Source organism: Monodelphis domestica, chromosome 4 (assembly GCF_027887165.1).
Source record: "Monodelphis domestica isolate mMonDom1 chromosome 4, mMonDom1.pri, whole genome shotgun sequence".
NCBI lineage: Eukaryota > Metazoa > Chordata > Mammalia > Didelphimorphia > Didelphidae > Monodelphis > Monodelphis domestica.
This window is the reverse complement of record NC_077230.1, coordinates 178,505,625-178,522,267: the sequence shown is the minus strand read 5'-3', so window position 1 is coordinate 178,522,267 and position 16,643 is coordinate 178,505,625. Positions and strand designations below refer to the sequence as shown.

At 38.4% G+C, this 16,643-nt stretch overlaps 1 protein-coding gene and 1 long non-coding RNA gene across 3 annotated transcripts in view; one reads left to right on the top strand and one right to left on the bottom strand.

Moving 5' to 3' along the window:
- The window catches only part of CERS6 (ceramide synthase 6), a 323,332-nt gene extending 320,980 nt beyond the window's left edge, over window positions 1–2,352 (bottom strand). Inside the window, exon 1 of one of the 2 annotated variants that reach the window (XM_001375375.5) lies at window positions 1,654–2,352. In XM_001375375.5, the coding sequence (XP_001375412.2) occupies window positions 1,654–1,823 (170 nt within the window). In that variant the 5' untranslated portion in view covers window positions 1,824–2,352. The remainder of the gene's footprint in view (window positions 1–1,653) is intronic. The other variant, XM_007494319.3, reaches the window with a different exon arrangement.
- On the top strand, window positions 975–16,110 carry LOC130453713 (uncharacterized). Its single transcript, XR_008911225.1, has 2 exons — window positions 975–1,236; window positions 14,563–16,110. It is a non-coding gene; the product is annotated as an uncharacterized LOC130453713 (long non-coding RNA).
- The last annotated feature ends 533 nt before the right edge of the window (window positions 16,111–16,643 follow it).

Sequence of the window (16,643 nt, the reverse complement as noted above, 5' to 3'; positions counted from 1 at the left end):
ATATGTGTGTGTGTGTGTGTGCATATATGTATATATATATATATACTCTCTATATGTGTGTATATAAATATATATATATACACCTATATATATTTCAGATTGTTATTTTTAAAAAACAGAATATTCCAAACCATTCTGTTGGGCATTTCAATTTCTTTATCTGGATAATTGTCTCATTTTCCATATTATGTTTCATTTTGACCATTTAAAAATAGAAATTACAACCATCACCTCAACATATTTTTCATGAAATATACAACTTTGAAATATAGAAGTTCCCAGCAACAATTAACAGAAAGTACACATTTTGTCATGCTAGAATTTTTTTTCAAAGTACCTCCCAGGATAACATGACAAATCCTTTATTTTTTCATCAAGGAAGGTAAGAAATTGGGAATCAAGGAAGAATCCTAATTGCTTCAATACCCTGTGATCTAAGAAATTTAAATCTTTGTAGTCTTTTGGAGAACCACCTCTATGAACCCCACCATATTTCAATAATCCAGGGGAAAAGCATCACTTGGGGAAAAAAATATGCCTTAGATGTAAAAACTAAAAATGTGAAACAAGTTTTTTTTAGTTTGGTTTTGATAACAATATGAATAAGACACCCAAATTCAAGAATTATCATAAGAAAAATCCAAGTTTGCTTTTTAGTTCAAAATAATTGGAAATTCAACATTACAAAGTCAGTTACTCCTTTTAAGGAACTTATCTCTGAATTGGCAGGCAGTACTGGAGACCTCCACAATTATGACCCATCCCACATGGAAATATATTTAACATTCAGGTAGGCATGTTGGGTTATAAATATGACTACTGAGAAGACAAGTGGGACCAAAAGGCAAGGACACCCTAGGGAAAGGAGGGTGGAAGAAGCAAGTTTATAAAATCAACCCAGGTCTAAATGATTTGAAATGTGTTTCTTTCTCCCTTCCTATCCGTTAGTCTCGTTCTATTAGAATTAGATGTATAGTCACCAAGCATTCCCAATGAAATTCCGCCTCCTAGTGCTACAGTTGAAGCAATATACAGGGTTCCCTGATTGAGCAAGAGAGGGAACAGTGAGAACCTATCCTAGCTAAGTCCAATACATCCCCATCAACAGCTTTTTACCTTTTGTTCCCCTCTCCCCAAGAAGGGAAGACAGCGGTACCAAGTAGATAGAAAGATAGTAGCCTGCATTTCCGTTAGGAAGCTGACTCTCTTTTTTGGCATCCTTGGGTCAAAGAACTGGTAAGTAAGTAGGAACCTCTCTTCCCTTAAATCGGAACGCAGTTGAGTGTCCACTCTCCTGACCTCTATACAAAGGCTGTGGGATGCTGGGGTTACTGGGTGACAAGGAGCGAGAAAGAGGAAGATGCCTGCGTTAGAGTCTGGATAAAGGGGATGGATGTGTGTGCTAGTGAGAGGGTGCCCGAGAATCTCTCTGAGTATGTGTGTGTGTGTGTGTGTGTGTGTGTGTGTGTGTGTGTGTGAGAGAGAGAGAGAGAGAGAGAGAGAGAGAGAGAGAGAGAGAGAGAGAGAGAGAGAGAGAGAGAGAGAGAACCAAGGGGAAAGAGGCAGAGAGAATGAGGCAGGGACATGTGTGTGTGTGTGTGTGTGTGTGTGTGTGTGTAGGGGGAGGGGAGGAAGACGTCCAACCCTTCTTACCTTTCAAAGACCAGCCTGACCATGAAGATGAAGAAGGCCAAGGGGAAGGCGAGATAGAGATCTTCAGCCTGGGGAAAGGTGGCTTCTTCTGTGTTCTTCAGATCTGCCCAGGTGACATTGTGGGGGAGCCAGAACCTCTCGTTCCAGAACCAGGCTAAGATCCCTGCCATCTTGCTTTGTCCAGCCTTGTCCTGCAGATCTCGCTGCAGCGGCCGGGCTTCTCGCAATGTCCCGGGGATAGAGGAGGGCGGAGATATAGGTTCTTCTGTCCTCTGGAGCCTCCGCAGCCCGGACCGCGTCTGCTGCTCAGATGCCTCTGCCACCGCAGCTGCTGCTGCTGCTGCTGCTGCTGGCGATGGCTCGGGCTCCTTTTGAGCCCTGGCTCCCTCTCGCTCTCGCTCTCTGGCCGCGCTGGGGAAAGGGGCCGCCTCGCCTGTCACATGGCAGCCCGGGCTGCTAGACCTGATTGGCTCTTCCTGCCGTCAACCAGCCCCACACACGCGGACCCACGGATGCTCCCCCACACCCCTAAGGGAAGGCGCAGCCGCTGCGCTCTGGGGTACAACGGACACTGCACGGGATCCCCGGGACAGGCAGCCACCCGGCTCCTGCGCGCCACTCCTCCAGCCCCGGGGAACTCAGTCTGTTACCTGTGACAGATCCTTAAAAGCTGTCCAGGCCAGTGTGCATGCTCGCACATGCTCAGTGCACGGACTCCTGCCCCATTGGAGTTCCAGAATGAGAACTCTACTTTCCCCAGGGGTAGTGGTGGCCGCCAAGGGGAACAGTCGGTATGCGTAGGATAGCAGTGGTTTGTCAGGGAATTTCGGGGTTAAAATTGAATCTAGAGCTAGAGAAAGGAGCAAAAAAGAAGGTTGGAGTTGAGGGAGGGGGAGAAAGGAAATAGTGACAGACGTTCGTTTTTGAAATAAGATGAGAAAACAGAGCGGGTATCCTTTGGCAAGAGCGGAGTTCCTCCCGCCTCCGCATTCCACCTCTTGTTCCCTTGCACCACCCCTTCCCCAGACTGCTTGTTTTCTTAAGCTTGGTGTTTTAAACCCATATACTCCAAAGACGCGGTTTTCCAGGAATGGGGGTAATGAGGAATGCTGATCACAAACACAGCAGCATTTTGTACCCACTCTCAGAAGCTAGTGAGTGCTCGGTCAAAAATTCTGGCTTCCTGCCTCACAGATACTTTGCCAATTCTGTCTTCAAAAGATAGAGCAGAAAAGAGAGGATCATTCAAAAATTTATCCCACAAAAAGTAATTGCACTGGATTTAGAGAAGAAGGACTTGAATTCAAATCCCTGCAATATTATTGTGTTATCTTGGGCAAAGTTACTTCAGCCAGCAGTTTGGGATTCAAAACCTGCTTAGACACATTAACTTTTTTTTTTTTTTAAGCAAGTCACTTAACCTCTCATAACCTCATTTCCTCATTTCAAAATTAAGGAATTGACCTCCAAGGCATCCTCCAAGGTCCTCTTCCAACTCTAAATCTGTGACTCTTTCTGGTCCTAGTTTCCTCCAAACATATGAAGAAGAGTTGGATTAGGTAAATATTATGACGGGTCCTGTGTGTAAGGGGCTTCTCTAAGTATTGGGGGAAATAAAGACAAAAACAATCTGTTCTCAAGGACTTTATAAAGCTCTATTATGAGTATGAGGAGTAGCTCTCAATCTTGTGCCACATGGCAAGTCTTTGGATGCCAACTTCTTCCAATCTCAAATAACATCATAGATCTAGAGGTGACTAGAACCTCAGGAGCCCTTAAGTCAACAGTTCTGATTTTATATGTGAGGAACCTGGTGATCAGGGAAATTGAGCAACTTGCTAAACTAGTCTCATAGGCAATAAGCCTTAGAAGTGAGGTTTGAACCCAGGTCCTATGACTCCAGAATCATGAGCTTTTCACTGTAATATGGGTTGAACTAGCAGACTGTTAAATTACCTTATATGTCTAAAACCATCAGGGCATTTATGAACAACTGAAATATGTTAGAATGAGATAAATGTATAGAAGTCACAGACATACATGTGAGAAATTTCAAAAGGGATCCCTAATAGCTAGGAGATCTGCAGAATGCTTCTTGGGGAGGATGGTTTCAGATGGGTCTTGAAAATAGGGACATTTTTCAACAAGCTAAAACATAAACGGAGTTCATTTCAAGCATGAAAGTTCATACATGCAGATGCACAAAAGTGGTGGAGGATAACTATTGTTAGTAGCTCAGTTTAGTTGGAGTACAATGTGAATGAAGGGGAGTTAGTATTCATACTGTTTTAAGATTGGCTACCCTGGTAAGCACAGCCAGAAGGCCAGATGTGTTACATTTCACTCCTTCAGGACTCTTAGTGCCCTTAAGGGGACTGGGGGAGTGAGCAGATGATCTTGAGCTTTAAAAAAATGACTTCAGCCTCCACCACTGATGTTACCTCACCAATCAGGGGAAATGATTTAACCAAAGGTGTTTCAGATAGTAAAGAACAGAGCCAAGATTAAAATCCAGGTGGTCATGACTCTAAATCCAAGACTCTTTCCATCACCAATCATATTCTTTTATGCCACTGATTCAGATGTGAAAACATCTATATTTATTTGCATTCAAGCTGCTGAAAATCACTACACCACAGACAGAATGTTAATTGGATTCTGCAAGAACATTTATTAAGTGTCCACTATGTGCACACTTAAATACAAGAAACCTTTATTAAGTACTTGCTTTGTACTAAGCATTGCATTGTGCTGCCAGGTCTGGGAGACACAAACACAGAAAAGAAATTGTCCTTGCTTTTAAGAGGTGTTACACTATGCACACAAAATCAACAAATATAAAATTAGGCATGGGAAATCATTTCTAAGAGGGAGCACTAGCCAATTTTTTTGGACTCAGTGAAGGCCAATTGAGCTGGGCTTTAGAGGAAGCTAGGGAGATGAAGAGGGAGTGCATTCCAGACAGAGAGGCTCCTTTGTGTGCCATCATGGAGGTGATATAGGGAATGTCATGAATTTGGAAACAATAACAAGTCAGTGTGACTGGAACAGGGAGTGCCTAAAGTGCTATGGAAACATTTCAGCACCTCAAAGGTCTGTGATTTCTATGTTGTAAGTATATACCATCCATGTCCACTGACTCAGAGAATGATTCCTATGTGCCTTATCAAACAATCTTCCTATGTTATCAAAGAGATATTCATTTAGTGGCTAATCTTCTGGTAAACATTAGGTTGGTCCTCAGGTAGTAGACAAAAAGTCTACTAATGTACTTAACATTCTGAGATAGATAAATCCTTTATCATTTGTACCTTGATGCTTTGTCTTCTAGTTAGATTGGAGGGGCAGTCACTTAGTGAATTGTTATTATTGTCCCCATTTTATGAAGAATGAGATGAAGAAATTGAGATTTAGAGAAATTAAATGACTTCCCCATTGTTGTACAACTATCTGTGTCAGAAGTAGGATTTGCACTTAGATCTTTCCTAACTTCGAGTTATATGCTGCATCCACCTAGCTGCTTTCTAATTGGTCTCCCTATTCCAATATTTCCCCTTTAAAACCCATCCCCTGTACAACTGCCAAATCGATTATCCAAAAACACAGGTCTAACCATGTCATGTTGCTACTGAAAAAATCTTCAATAGTTGGTTACCTTTGGTGCAAAATATTAACTCATTAGTCTGGAATTTTGGTCAGCTAGGTAATACAATAGATAGAGCAATGTGCTTGAAATCAGGAAGATTGATCTTCAAGAGCTCAGATCCAACCTCAGACTGCGAGAACCTGGGCTGAACAACGAAAAGCCTGGAATTTAAAGTTTTCTAGAATCTGGCCTTCACTTAATTTTCCAGCATTGTTTCCTATTCCTTAACTTCTTTTTCAATAAAACTGATCTGCAAGTTGTTCCTTGCTTCATCTCTTTGTCCAGGGCATTTTCTCTGGCTGAACATCCTCCCTTCTCATCTTTCCTGACATTCTTTAAGTCCTATCTAAAATCGCATCTTCTATTGGAAGTTTACCCTAACTTTTCTAAATTCTAGTGCCTTCCTTCTACTTAATCTCTATCTTACATTTAGCTTGCTTTGCATATATTTGATATATTTGCTTACTTGCTATCTCCCACATTAAAGTGTAAGCTCCTTGAGAGCAAAAACTGTCTTTTGCATCTTTTTGTATTCTCAGCCCTTACTACAGTGTCTGGCACATAGTATGTGCTTAATGAATATTTACTGATTGATTGATTGATTGATTGAAGGGATAGTGACATATATTGGAAAAAATAGGTTAAGACTAGATTGGAGAAGACTTTGAATGACAGAAGAATGATATTTCTATCAATTCATTTATGAGAACTATATTTTGTACTTTCTACTATCCTATTCCAATGATTCTGAGTTGATGATTCTTGGTTCTTGAAAGTTTTACAAGTACAAGCTCTGAAAGTCTCTACCAAGGTGGAAAAGTTTAACACAGTACCTGGCACAAAATGGAATTTATAAATGTTTTCCTATTGGTTTATTGCCATTTTCTTCTCTAGTGTATTTTATAGATAAGGAAACTGAGGCAAATAAGGTTAAGTGATTTGTCCAGGTCACATGGTTAGTCAGTGTCTGAGGCTAGATCTGAACTCAGGTCTTCCTGACTCTAGGCTCAGCATTCTATCCACTGTGATATGGAGCTTACCCATAGCTTCTTTCCTCCTAATCCTATTTTTAATCTAACGATTCTGAATCAAAAAGACTAAACATAAAGGAAAGCTAAAAGGAGGGAGGAGTTGGAAGTAAAAGTTAAATTGGTAGAAGTGTGTCTGGAAAAGTCCTAGAACACAAGACCCAAACTTGCCTATCAAACCCCAGGGGCCCAAGCCACTTGGTGTTTCCTATATTTTTCCCTCATAGATTCCATATAACATAGTGACTATTACCCTTTACCTTCTTAGCAAAGCACCTAAACTACTATTTTCCTGAGAAAATGAAGGCCATTTATCATGGAATTGTTTTTCTCTTTCATCCAAACCTCAGATCTTTTCCAGTTCCCTCTTTCTTTGCTATGGATGCTAAGGAACCAGAAATAAAATGCCCCTTATTCTTGACCAAGCCAACCCTTTTACTTTTTTTTTCTTAACTCCATCCTTTCCTGTCACCTCTGGAAGCTTGCCCCCTCTCTCTTATCTTCAAACTTTCCTTATCCATTTGCTTCTTCTTTAAGTACCATATCTCTTGTGTCTTTCTTGCATAGATAAGCTCCTAGAAATGGTAGTTTACACTAATTCCCTCATTTCTTCCCCTCACACTTGCTTTTCAATCCTTTGTTCCACAGTCTTTCCCAATAATAATTGATTGATATTGGAGGGCTCCACATGGCTCCACTCTACTGAAACTGGAACTACTTTCTCCAAGGTTATCAATGATTTCTTAACTGCTAAATCCAATGTTCTTTTCTCAATCCTTATTCTATTTAACCTCTATTTAATTTTTCACAACACTGACCACCTCTTAATTCCTTTCCTTGACACTGCTCTCTCTTGGTTCCTCCTATTTCTTTAATGATTTCTTTTCAGTCTCCTTTTGTAAAAATTAAAATTAGTCTCAAATAATAAAAATATTATATTTTAAAGATTTATTAATGATCATTAGAAATCAAGGAATAAACAGATTTTCAGTTATACACTTTGCTGAATCATTATCCTTGTTCTACCCACTTAGTCTGGGCTTTTTCCAAGACTGGCATCCCTTTTCCCATCTCCTTCTTCCTCCCTCTCTACCCCCTCTTGTTCCTCCTATTAGTTCAATTATTGTACATGTTTAATCTCTCTTTTGATCTATAATTCCACATTGCCAGTTGCCTACTAGACATTTCCACTTATCCTATGTTATTGTTGTTCAGGCACATCTCAGGCATTTCTGACTTTGTTTACCCATTTGGGGTTTTCTTGGCAGAGATACTATAGTAGTTTGCCATTTCCTTCTTCAGTAGATTAAGACAAACAGATTCAGTGACTTGCCTAGGGTCACACAGAGAGGAAGCATCTGAGGCTTTATTTAAACCCAGATCTTCCTGACGCCAAGCTCAGTGCTTTATCTACTGAGCTACCTAGCTGCCTCCTGGGCAAAAAAAAAAAGTATAAAATGACTTGCCCAAAGTAACACAGTTAATAAGTAGCTGAGACCAGGTTTGAACTCAGGTCTTCTTGACTTCAACCCAACATTCTATCCATTGCACTACCCACCTGCCTCATAAAATTTTTAAAGTATTGTAAAATGTGATTTATTATTGTATTCCCAAAATATAGATCTGATCATGACACTGTTCTGTTCAGAAATCTCAGTGGCTCACTATTGTGCCTAGGATAAAATGAAAAATCTTCAGACTGTCATTTAAAATCCTCTACAATATGTCTCCCACCTATCTTCCCAATATGATTTCAGATTACTCTCTTTCGCATTCTGCTGTAATCAAGTTGGACTTCCAGCTGTTCCCTGTCCATGACATTTCATCTGTTGTTTCCCTAATGCTTTTGCAAAGGTATCTCACATGATAAAACCCACTTCTTCCTAACTTCTCCATCTTAGAACACCTAGCTTCCTTCAAAGTATAACTCAAGTCCCACTCACTAATTGAGACCTTTTAAAAGTTGTATTTCCCTCCCCGACAATAACATGTAGGATAGGTGCAGAAGTCTAGTAGGAAACTGGCAATGTGGAACTATAGATCAAAAGAGAGATGTACAATAATTGAACTAGTAGAAGGAGCAAGAGGGGGTAGGGAGGGAGGAAGAAACAGAGGGAAGGAGGGATTGTTTGGAATTATTGTTCAATGTTTCTGACTCTTCATGACCTTATTTGGGATTTTCTTGGCAAAGATACTAGTGTGGTTTTCCATTTTTTTCTCTAGCTCATTTTACACATGAGAAAATGGAGGCAAACAGATAAGTAACTTGCCCAGGGTCACACATCTAGTAATGTCATAGGGCAAATTTGGACTCAAAAAGAAGAATCTTCTTGGTATTCTATCCATGGGATTACTTAGCTGCTCTGTCAATTGTTGATTCTCTTTTAAATTACTATGCATTACTTCATACATTTTTTTAAACCCTTACCTTTCATCTTGGAATCAATACTATGTATTGGCTACAAGGCAGAAGAGTAGTAAGGGCTAGGCAATGGGGGTCAAGTGACTTGCCCAGGGTCACACAGCTGGGAAGCGTCTGAGGCCAGATTTGAACCTAAGACCTCCCATCTCTAGGCCTGGCTCTCAATCCACTGAGCTACCCAGCTGTCCCACTTTATACATTTTTGTATTTATTTGTATGCATTTCATATCCCTCCATCTCCTCTCCTCCTTCATACCTTTTTTGAATGAAGGTCATGATTCAATAATTTGTCCTCAAACTCCTGTTCCTTTATAGTACCATAAACAAAAGAGTTCCTTTTTTTAAATTAGCCAGCACCACTAATAAAAAAGCGTTTAACTAACAAATGCATAAAAAAGATTATGTGCAAGACCACAAACTCTACATTGTTTATAATTTATTTAAAATATGTAAATTATATATGGATGCTAATATAAACATCATCTGCTTTTGAGTTTACTTTGGATTTGTTTTACTTGGATACTTTTTTCTCTTGATTTTGTGGCTGAATTTTTTTTAATGTAATCATGGTATGCATTATTCTTATACTCTTTTCTTCTCTTTTCATCTCTTCATCTCTTTCCCTTATTTTCTTTATGTTTCCAATATTTGCCATTTCAATAACATAATACAGTCTATGACATTAAAAAAGCCCAAACCATTGAGCCATTTCTCCCATTTATTATATATGTGTTGTTTCCAGTTATTTAACATAATAAACAAAACTTCCATGAATATTTTTATGCAAGCTCTCAAAAATATTTTATATAACTTCTCAATAATTCCCTTAGGGCCTATCACATGTAATGGGATCTCTAGGTCAATAAGCATGAACAACTTACAGCTCATAATGTATAATTCCATCTTGTTTTCTAAAAAAGAAAAAAATCTTAACTGCTCTAGTAGTGTACTATTAGGCCTGTTTTTCCATTTTCCTATCAGCATTTAATTGATCACTTTAGTCCATCTGGTTCTCAGTTAACATATATTACCAGGACCATATTTTGCTGCATTGGTCCTTAGGCAGCAGATATGATATGTTGCCAGGACCATACTCTTCCCAAAACAAATTTTTCTAACTTGGTCATACTCAGTGGAACTTTTGTTCCAGTGCCACAACCCCACAAGGATGCAAATTACCCTTAACCTTCCCCCTTCCCCACACCTTGATATGTTTTCCCTTCTAGGTATAGTTCTTAAATAATAGTTACTTAATAATATTAATAGTTGCTTGCATTTTTTAAAAAAAACGGAATTATATGGAACCTAAGGTTACCTCCACATCCTTTTGAGGCATCAGAGTAGGACTTGATCCAGGAACTCTTCCAAAGTTTCAACATCCTAAAAGCAAGGAATTTTTTAAATGGACTCCATTCTGTGTCAAATGGGTTTTCACTATAAATAGGTTTAAAATATTTCATGTTTCTGGATTTTCTTTTGGTTTATCTCACTCCTAAACCTACATCTTCTAGCTTATTGGGAAATGTAGTTTTACTACTAATAATTCAGGATTAATGACTTTGCTTCAGAAGTTGACTTTGTATTTTGAAGGGGAAATAGTATATTTCATAAAAGGACATGGAGAGTTTCTTCCCTGTTTTTGTTTTTTGCCTTTTATCACTAGGGTTACAGACAATATTAATCCTATAATAAAACTTCTGTGTAGCCCATTTGGAGATGCGGGCTATGGGATAGAAAGGAGGAAATAGTTCGCAGGATCTTTCAGGTACAATTTGGGGAAAGAGTTTGAGCAAATCACTTCCCATTTTTGGACCTCAGTTTCTTCCTCTGTAAAATAAAGGGATTAGACTAGATAAGTCTCCTTCCTACTCTGAGATTCTTTAATACTATAGTTTATATAAGCTGGCACAACTCTAAAAGCAGATCTCAGAACAAGTATCAAATCCCATTCAGAATTTAAGACTCTTGAGCATGGTTACAGTTGGTACAATTTTTAAGAGGAAAAGAAAATCCTTGTTTTCCCTGAGCCCTATAACATGCAAACCACCAATTCCTATATCAAAATAAGGTAGTAAGCTACAGTATCAAGAAAAGAAATTAGTGTTCTCCTAACATTTTTACAACTGTCCTAAGAAGGGTTACTCCAGGCTTTGCTGTTCTATTGTTTTTCAGTTGTGTACAACTCTTCATCTTGGGGTTTTCTTGGCAAAGATACTGGAGGTTTGCTATTTTCTTCACCAGCTCCTTTTACAGTTGAAGGAACTGAGGTAAACAGGGATAAGTGACTTGCCAGAGTCACACAGTATCTGTGGTCAGATCTGAATTCAGGAAGATGAGACTTCCTGATTTCAAGTCCAGCACTCCATCTACTGTGTCTAATTGCTCTGTAGTTGGACAGGGTTTAAATAGAATTTTGTCCTCTAGAAGGGTCTTAGATAAATACAACACGTTTCCCCTCATTTATCCTACTGTAAAGGTCAAAATTATTTCTGAGAATCAGGCTAGGTGGTAAGAGTTTGAGGCTCTTTTGCTTTCTCCTCCTCAACTCCCACAAAGCACTTCACTTGAAGCCCTTTTTTTTGACAGTGACAACCATCAATTAGACATGCTACTCCCAGCTGAACCAAATCCCTGGTTCATTTAAAAAAAAATTATTCTCTCATACAATCAGAATCTATTTAAATGTTAATTTTCCCTTGTAATTTTCTTTAGCCTATTAATGTTGTGGTGGAGTCTAATTAAAGTCTCAACCATGCCCAGTGTACTCTGAAGCTACCACAAGAAGAGTGAAGTAGAGGCAGAAAATTTGGCTGTAGGCTGTGCTCTCAGCAGGCCTGCTTCTTCCTAGTTACATGTAAGACCAGAACTAAATTCTATAATTTGTTATGCATGTGCAACTCTCATATTTCTCTCTGTTAGATGGTATTATTTGTGTAACATTAGAGTAGTAATTTATTCTCTCAAGGTCTTAGTTTCCTCTTCTATAAAAAGAGAAAAATGGTCAGAAAGTATCTTTAAGATCCCTAATAACTCTGTAATGTTAATAATTTTGTTTAGGAGAGTTTAAATTAGAAGGGGGAGGGTTTCTGAACCTAACTTAATAATTATAAGAATTTCTAATACAAAAAATACTCAGGAACAATGTAGATAGGAAATTCACTGGAGACATATGTTTACTGAAAATAACTCTGAATATAATGAAATCACAGGTCTTGCCCCACAGAAAAAGAATAATAATCATTCACATTATATATATTTATAAGATTTTCTTAATACCTATAATTATCAATATCAGGATCATGTTTTTTCTTGTAATCTCAAGCAACATTGCATTGGTCATATATATATATATATATATAATACAAATATACATCTGTATATATAAAATTAAACCATGGCACAACCCACCTCATTTGGGTTTTAGAATAGTTATTGAGATAGCAGATCATCAAATATTTCCAAGTTTTTGTTTAATAATTCTTTGGGAAGTACCTTCCCCAGACTGGAGTTCTACATTTGGAGATAAGATTAGGAAACCACTTGAAAGGAGGCTGAGAATTCTAACATTTTTGCCAACCAAAATTTAACACAGCCAGAAGCCTGATAGCTTTGTTTGGCATTCAACCCAGACAGGATTGGGATCAGACTGACTCTGGATGATAAAAGAATGAGTCAGTGAACAGAGGAAGAAGAAGCTCTCCCTAGGTCTAGCTCCATTTATATTTTCATTTAAAACCAGAACTCCCTACTCTTCTAAGTTGTTAAGACATAACTTCATAACTTTCTTTTTCTTTTGGTTTGTTCTTTAAAACTCCTACTTGTTTCCCTGTAGTCAACATTGAATTCATTTCATATTTATTTAATTCCTATCTTGTATAGTACCTGTCATCGGATCTTAGATGTAGGGTTGGAAGGAACCATAGAGATCTTATCCAATCTTCTCATTTTGTTCTATATAATGAAACTGAGGATCAGGGAGGGTAAAAGACTTACTCCAAATTACACAGTTTTTAAGTAGTCATGTTGGGATTCAAACCCACCTTTTCTGACTACAAATCAAAATTGATTTCCATTATACCACCCTAGATTGTAGATACTAATATGACCATCCATGTAGTCCATGTCCTTAAGAAGCATCCATCTAATTGAGGGGGTGAAACCCCTATACAATTATTCATAAATACAAGTTTAGGTATGATTAAGTTCATAGTTTAGGGTGGCATGAGTTTGAAAGGAAACTAATACAAATCCATGAGACAGAGACCTTCACTTTATTTTTATAAATACTAACTGCCATGATTCTTTGCAATTTGTGGTCTTGATTTCACCTTTATTGGTGAAGAAATTTTTCAGCAAATATGCATTATCTATAAGAAACTGGAAAAAAACAGGACATTTTAAGAAGGACATTTATTTGGAAGTATCAAAGAAGTCTTCATAAAGAAAGTGGTACCTTACATGTTATATATCACGCTAATCATGCTCAGTCTCATCTGATCTTGAAAGCTAAGCTGTTGAACTCGATTAGTACTTGAATGGGAGACTGACTGGGAATACCAGGTGCCATAAAACTTAAATTGTGGGTAACTAGGTGGCACAATGAATACAGTGCCAGGCCTAGAGTCAGGAAGATTCATCTTTATGAGTTCAAATCTGGCCTCAGACACTTATTAGCCCTGTGATCCTGGACAAGTCAGTTAACCCTGTTTGCCTCACTTTTCCCATCTGTAAAATGAGTTGGAGAAGGAAATGGTAAATTACTCCAGTATCTTTGCCAATAAAACCCCAAATAGGGTCATGAAGAGTCAGACAGCTGAAAAACAACTCAATAATCACAATACTTAATTTGGGCCTTTAAGGAAGAAAAGAATGTCAATAAATGGAGATAGCAGTAGATTCCATTCCAGAAATGGGGGATAGGTGTAAATGATATAAAGTATAGCTAAAGTTAAGGTTTCTATTTCCTTAAATTATCCAGAAACTAATATGTTTATTTGTTTTTAATATCAAAAAAGACAAAGAAGAAATTGATTAACCTCTATTCCCTTCAATAGATGATCTGAGTTAGAGGAACACAAGCCAGAATGGGTAATACCAGCAAACAGAGAGACTGAGGAGTGAAAGGAATTCTTGTTTTTAGCAACTCATAATGTTTAGAAGTAGGAGGGACCTGAGATAGCATCTATTTCAACCCTCTCATTTTCCTGAGGGCCAAAGAAGGAGAAGACATTACTACTTATAATAATAGCTAGCATTTGTAGAGTTTTAGTGCAAAGCATTTTACAACTATTATATCATTTCATCTTTAAAACAGCTCTAGGAGATAGGTGCTATTATTATCCCCATTTTACAGATGAAAAAATTGAGGCAGATGGAAGTTCAGAGACTTGCCCTGTGTCATGAATTTAATGTTTGGGGCTTTCCTGACTTCAGATCTAGCATTCTATCCACTGTGCCATTTAGATGCCTCAAAGAGAAGTTGAGTGACTTGCCTAGGATCAAGCAGCTGCTAAGTATGAAACAGGATTCAACTCAGGTCTTCCTGATCCCAAGTCCCTTCATCGACCTACTGAACCACCTAACTGACCCTTGTTTATAATAATTTCTATTTTAAGCTAAAGGGCACCTTAGAGAGTATATACTCCAATAATACTCAAAGAGAGAAAGTGACATAATAATGAGAACTAAATTGAAATTTTAATTGTTTTTTTCCACTTTTCTTCAACAGGCAGAAAGCTCATATTTTAGCATGCATCTTGAGATGCTTTTGTAATTGGAAAAGGTAACTTTGTAATTATTTCTGCCTCTCTTAGAAGTATCCTTTAAGAAAAATAAAAGAGAAATGTAGACACAGAACATATTGACTATGAGATGCGAATACAGGAGCATTTACTACCAGCATAGATGAAAATCAATCTACTGTGGAAGAAAAAATGGGAATCTACCTTCAAGTAGCATTCAAAGAAGAATTGGGTTAAAAAATGCTAAAAGAAGCAGTCAAAAAAGGAATAATCAGCAGCTCTCAGCAATTATCCTAAACTTAGTGCCAGGATCCCCTGCTATAGTCACTTACCTGAGACAAAGATAGTAAAGGTCAAAGTCAACAGATTTGGCCATATTGAATTTCTAGTGACCAGGGCTGCATTCAACAAAGGCAGAGTAGATATTATGGCCATCCATGCTGCAAGGTTTATATCTTCTAATATGATTACACTTGTGGCAAGTTCAAGAGCCCTGTTAAGACTGAGACTGAAAAGCTGGTGATCTATGGAAAAGCCATTACCATCTTTCAGAAGTTGGATCCCACCAATATTAAATGAGGAGGTGCTGGATCCAAGTATCTTTTCCACCATGGAAAAGACTGGGACTCACTTAAAGGGTGGAGTCAAGCAGATCATTACCTTTTTGCTGATGCCTGAATGTGATGGGAATGAATCATGAGAATTCTCCAGAAGATTATCAGTAATGCCTCCTACCAACAATGCTTGGTCTTCTTGACTGTAGTCATTCATTACAACTTTGACATTGTGAAAAGACTCATGACTACAGTGCATACCAATACATGCACCCCAGAAGACAGCAAATGGTCCCTCTGGCAAGATATGATGCAGTGGGTATAGTGCTGCCCAAAATATCATCCCTGCTTCCACTCGGGCTTCTCAGAATGTAGCTAAGTCATACCAGAGCTGACAGGGAAGCTTGCAGACATGACTTTCCAATGTTCCTACTCCCCATGTTTCTACTGTGGATCTGACTTGCTACCTGGAGAAAGCTGCCAAATATGATGATATTAAGAAGGTAGCAAAGCAAGCATCAGAGGGACCTTTGAAAGGCGTCTTTGCTACTCAGAGTAGTAATAGGTTTTATTCTGTTACATCAATAGTGACACCAACTCTTAATACCTTTGCTGCTGGCACTGGTATTGTCTTCGATGACCATTCTGTCAAGCTTATTTCCTGGTATGAAAATGAAGACATTTATAGCAAACATGTATTAAGACCTCATGCTCTACATGGCCTCCAAGACGTAATTAAACTAGAAACTCCTGGGTCTTCATCCCCAACCAAAAAAGAAGTTCCAATTCTGGAGAGCCCATATCCATAAACTATGTCGCTATACTGGGAATCCTATGCCCCATTCACATTCTTGCCCCAAAGTAAGGATCACTGCAGGAGGGAGGAGCATAAGGTCCTATAGTGTGTATCATCAACAAAGTTACCATATCCAATGCAAAAAAAATTTTAAAGGACTTATCAAAGAGTAGCACTTCTGACAATTTTGCTTATTTCAGCAAAGGAATGTACTACATTTATGGATTTTTAATACCAAATAAAAGTGAGTGAGAGAATAAGACAACTGAACTATGTCTTTCAAATTTTCATTGTATTTTATAAGCTAGGTTTCCCTATCTTATCTAGCTAGAAGTGCAGAATCTACTCAAGATCCCAAACCCACCACTAATCAACATAGAAGTTGTGACCTATTCTGTTTCTACCCTGGGCACTTCTCTTTAGGCCACCTAATGGCTTCTTGTTCTGAAGGATTCACCATATTAATATTGGACTCAGGACAAATATCTCACTGACTTAGTCCATTGCAGCTGTGATCTCCTGAGCTCAAGAGATCCACCAACCTCAATCTAATAGCAGGAATTACAGAAATGTGCTACCATATTCATCTATTTGTATTAAATATATTTTAACCCTTACTTTCCATCTTAGAATCAATACTGGTTTTGATTCCAAGGTGGAAGAGAAGTAAGGGGCAGGAAATGGGGATTATGAGTTGCCCAGGCTCATTCAGCTAAAGCTTGGCTGCTGCCGATTTGAACACAGGATGCCCCATTTCTAGGCCTGGTTCTCAACCTACTGAGCCACCTAGCTGCCCCCAATTT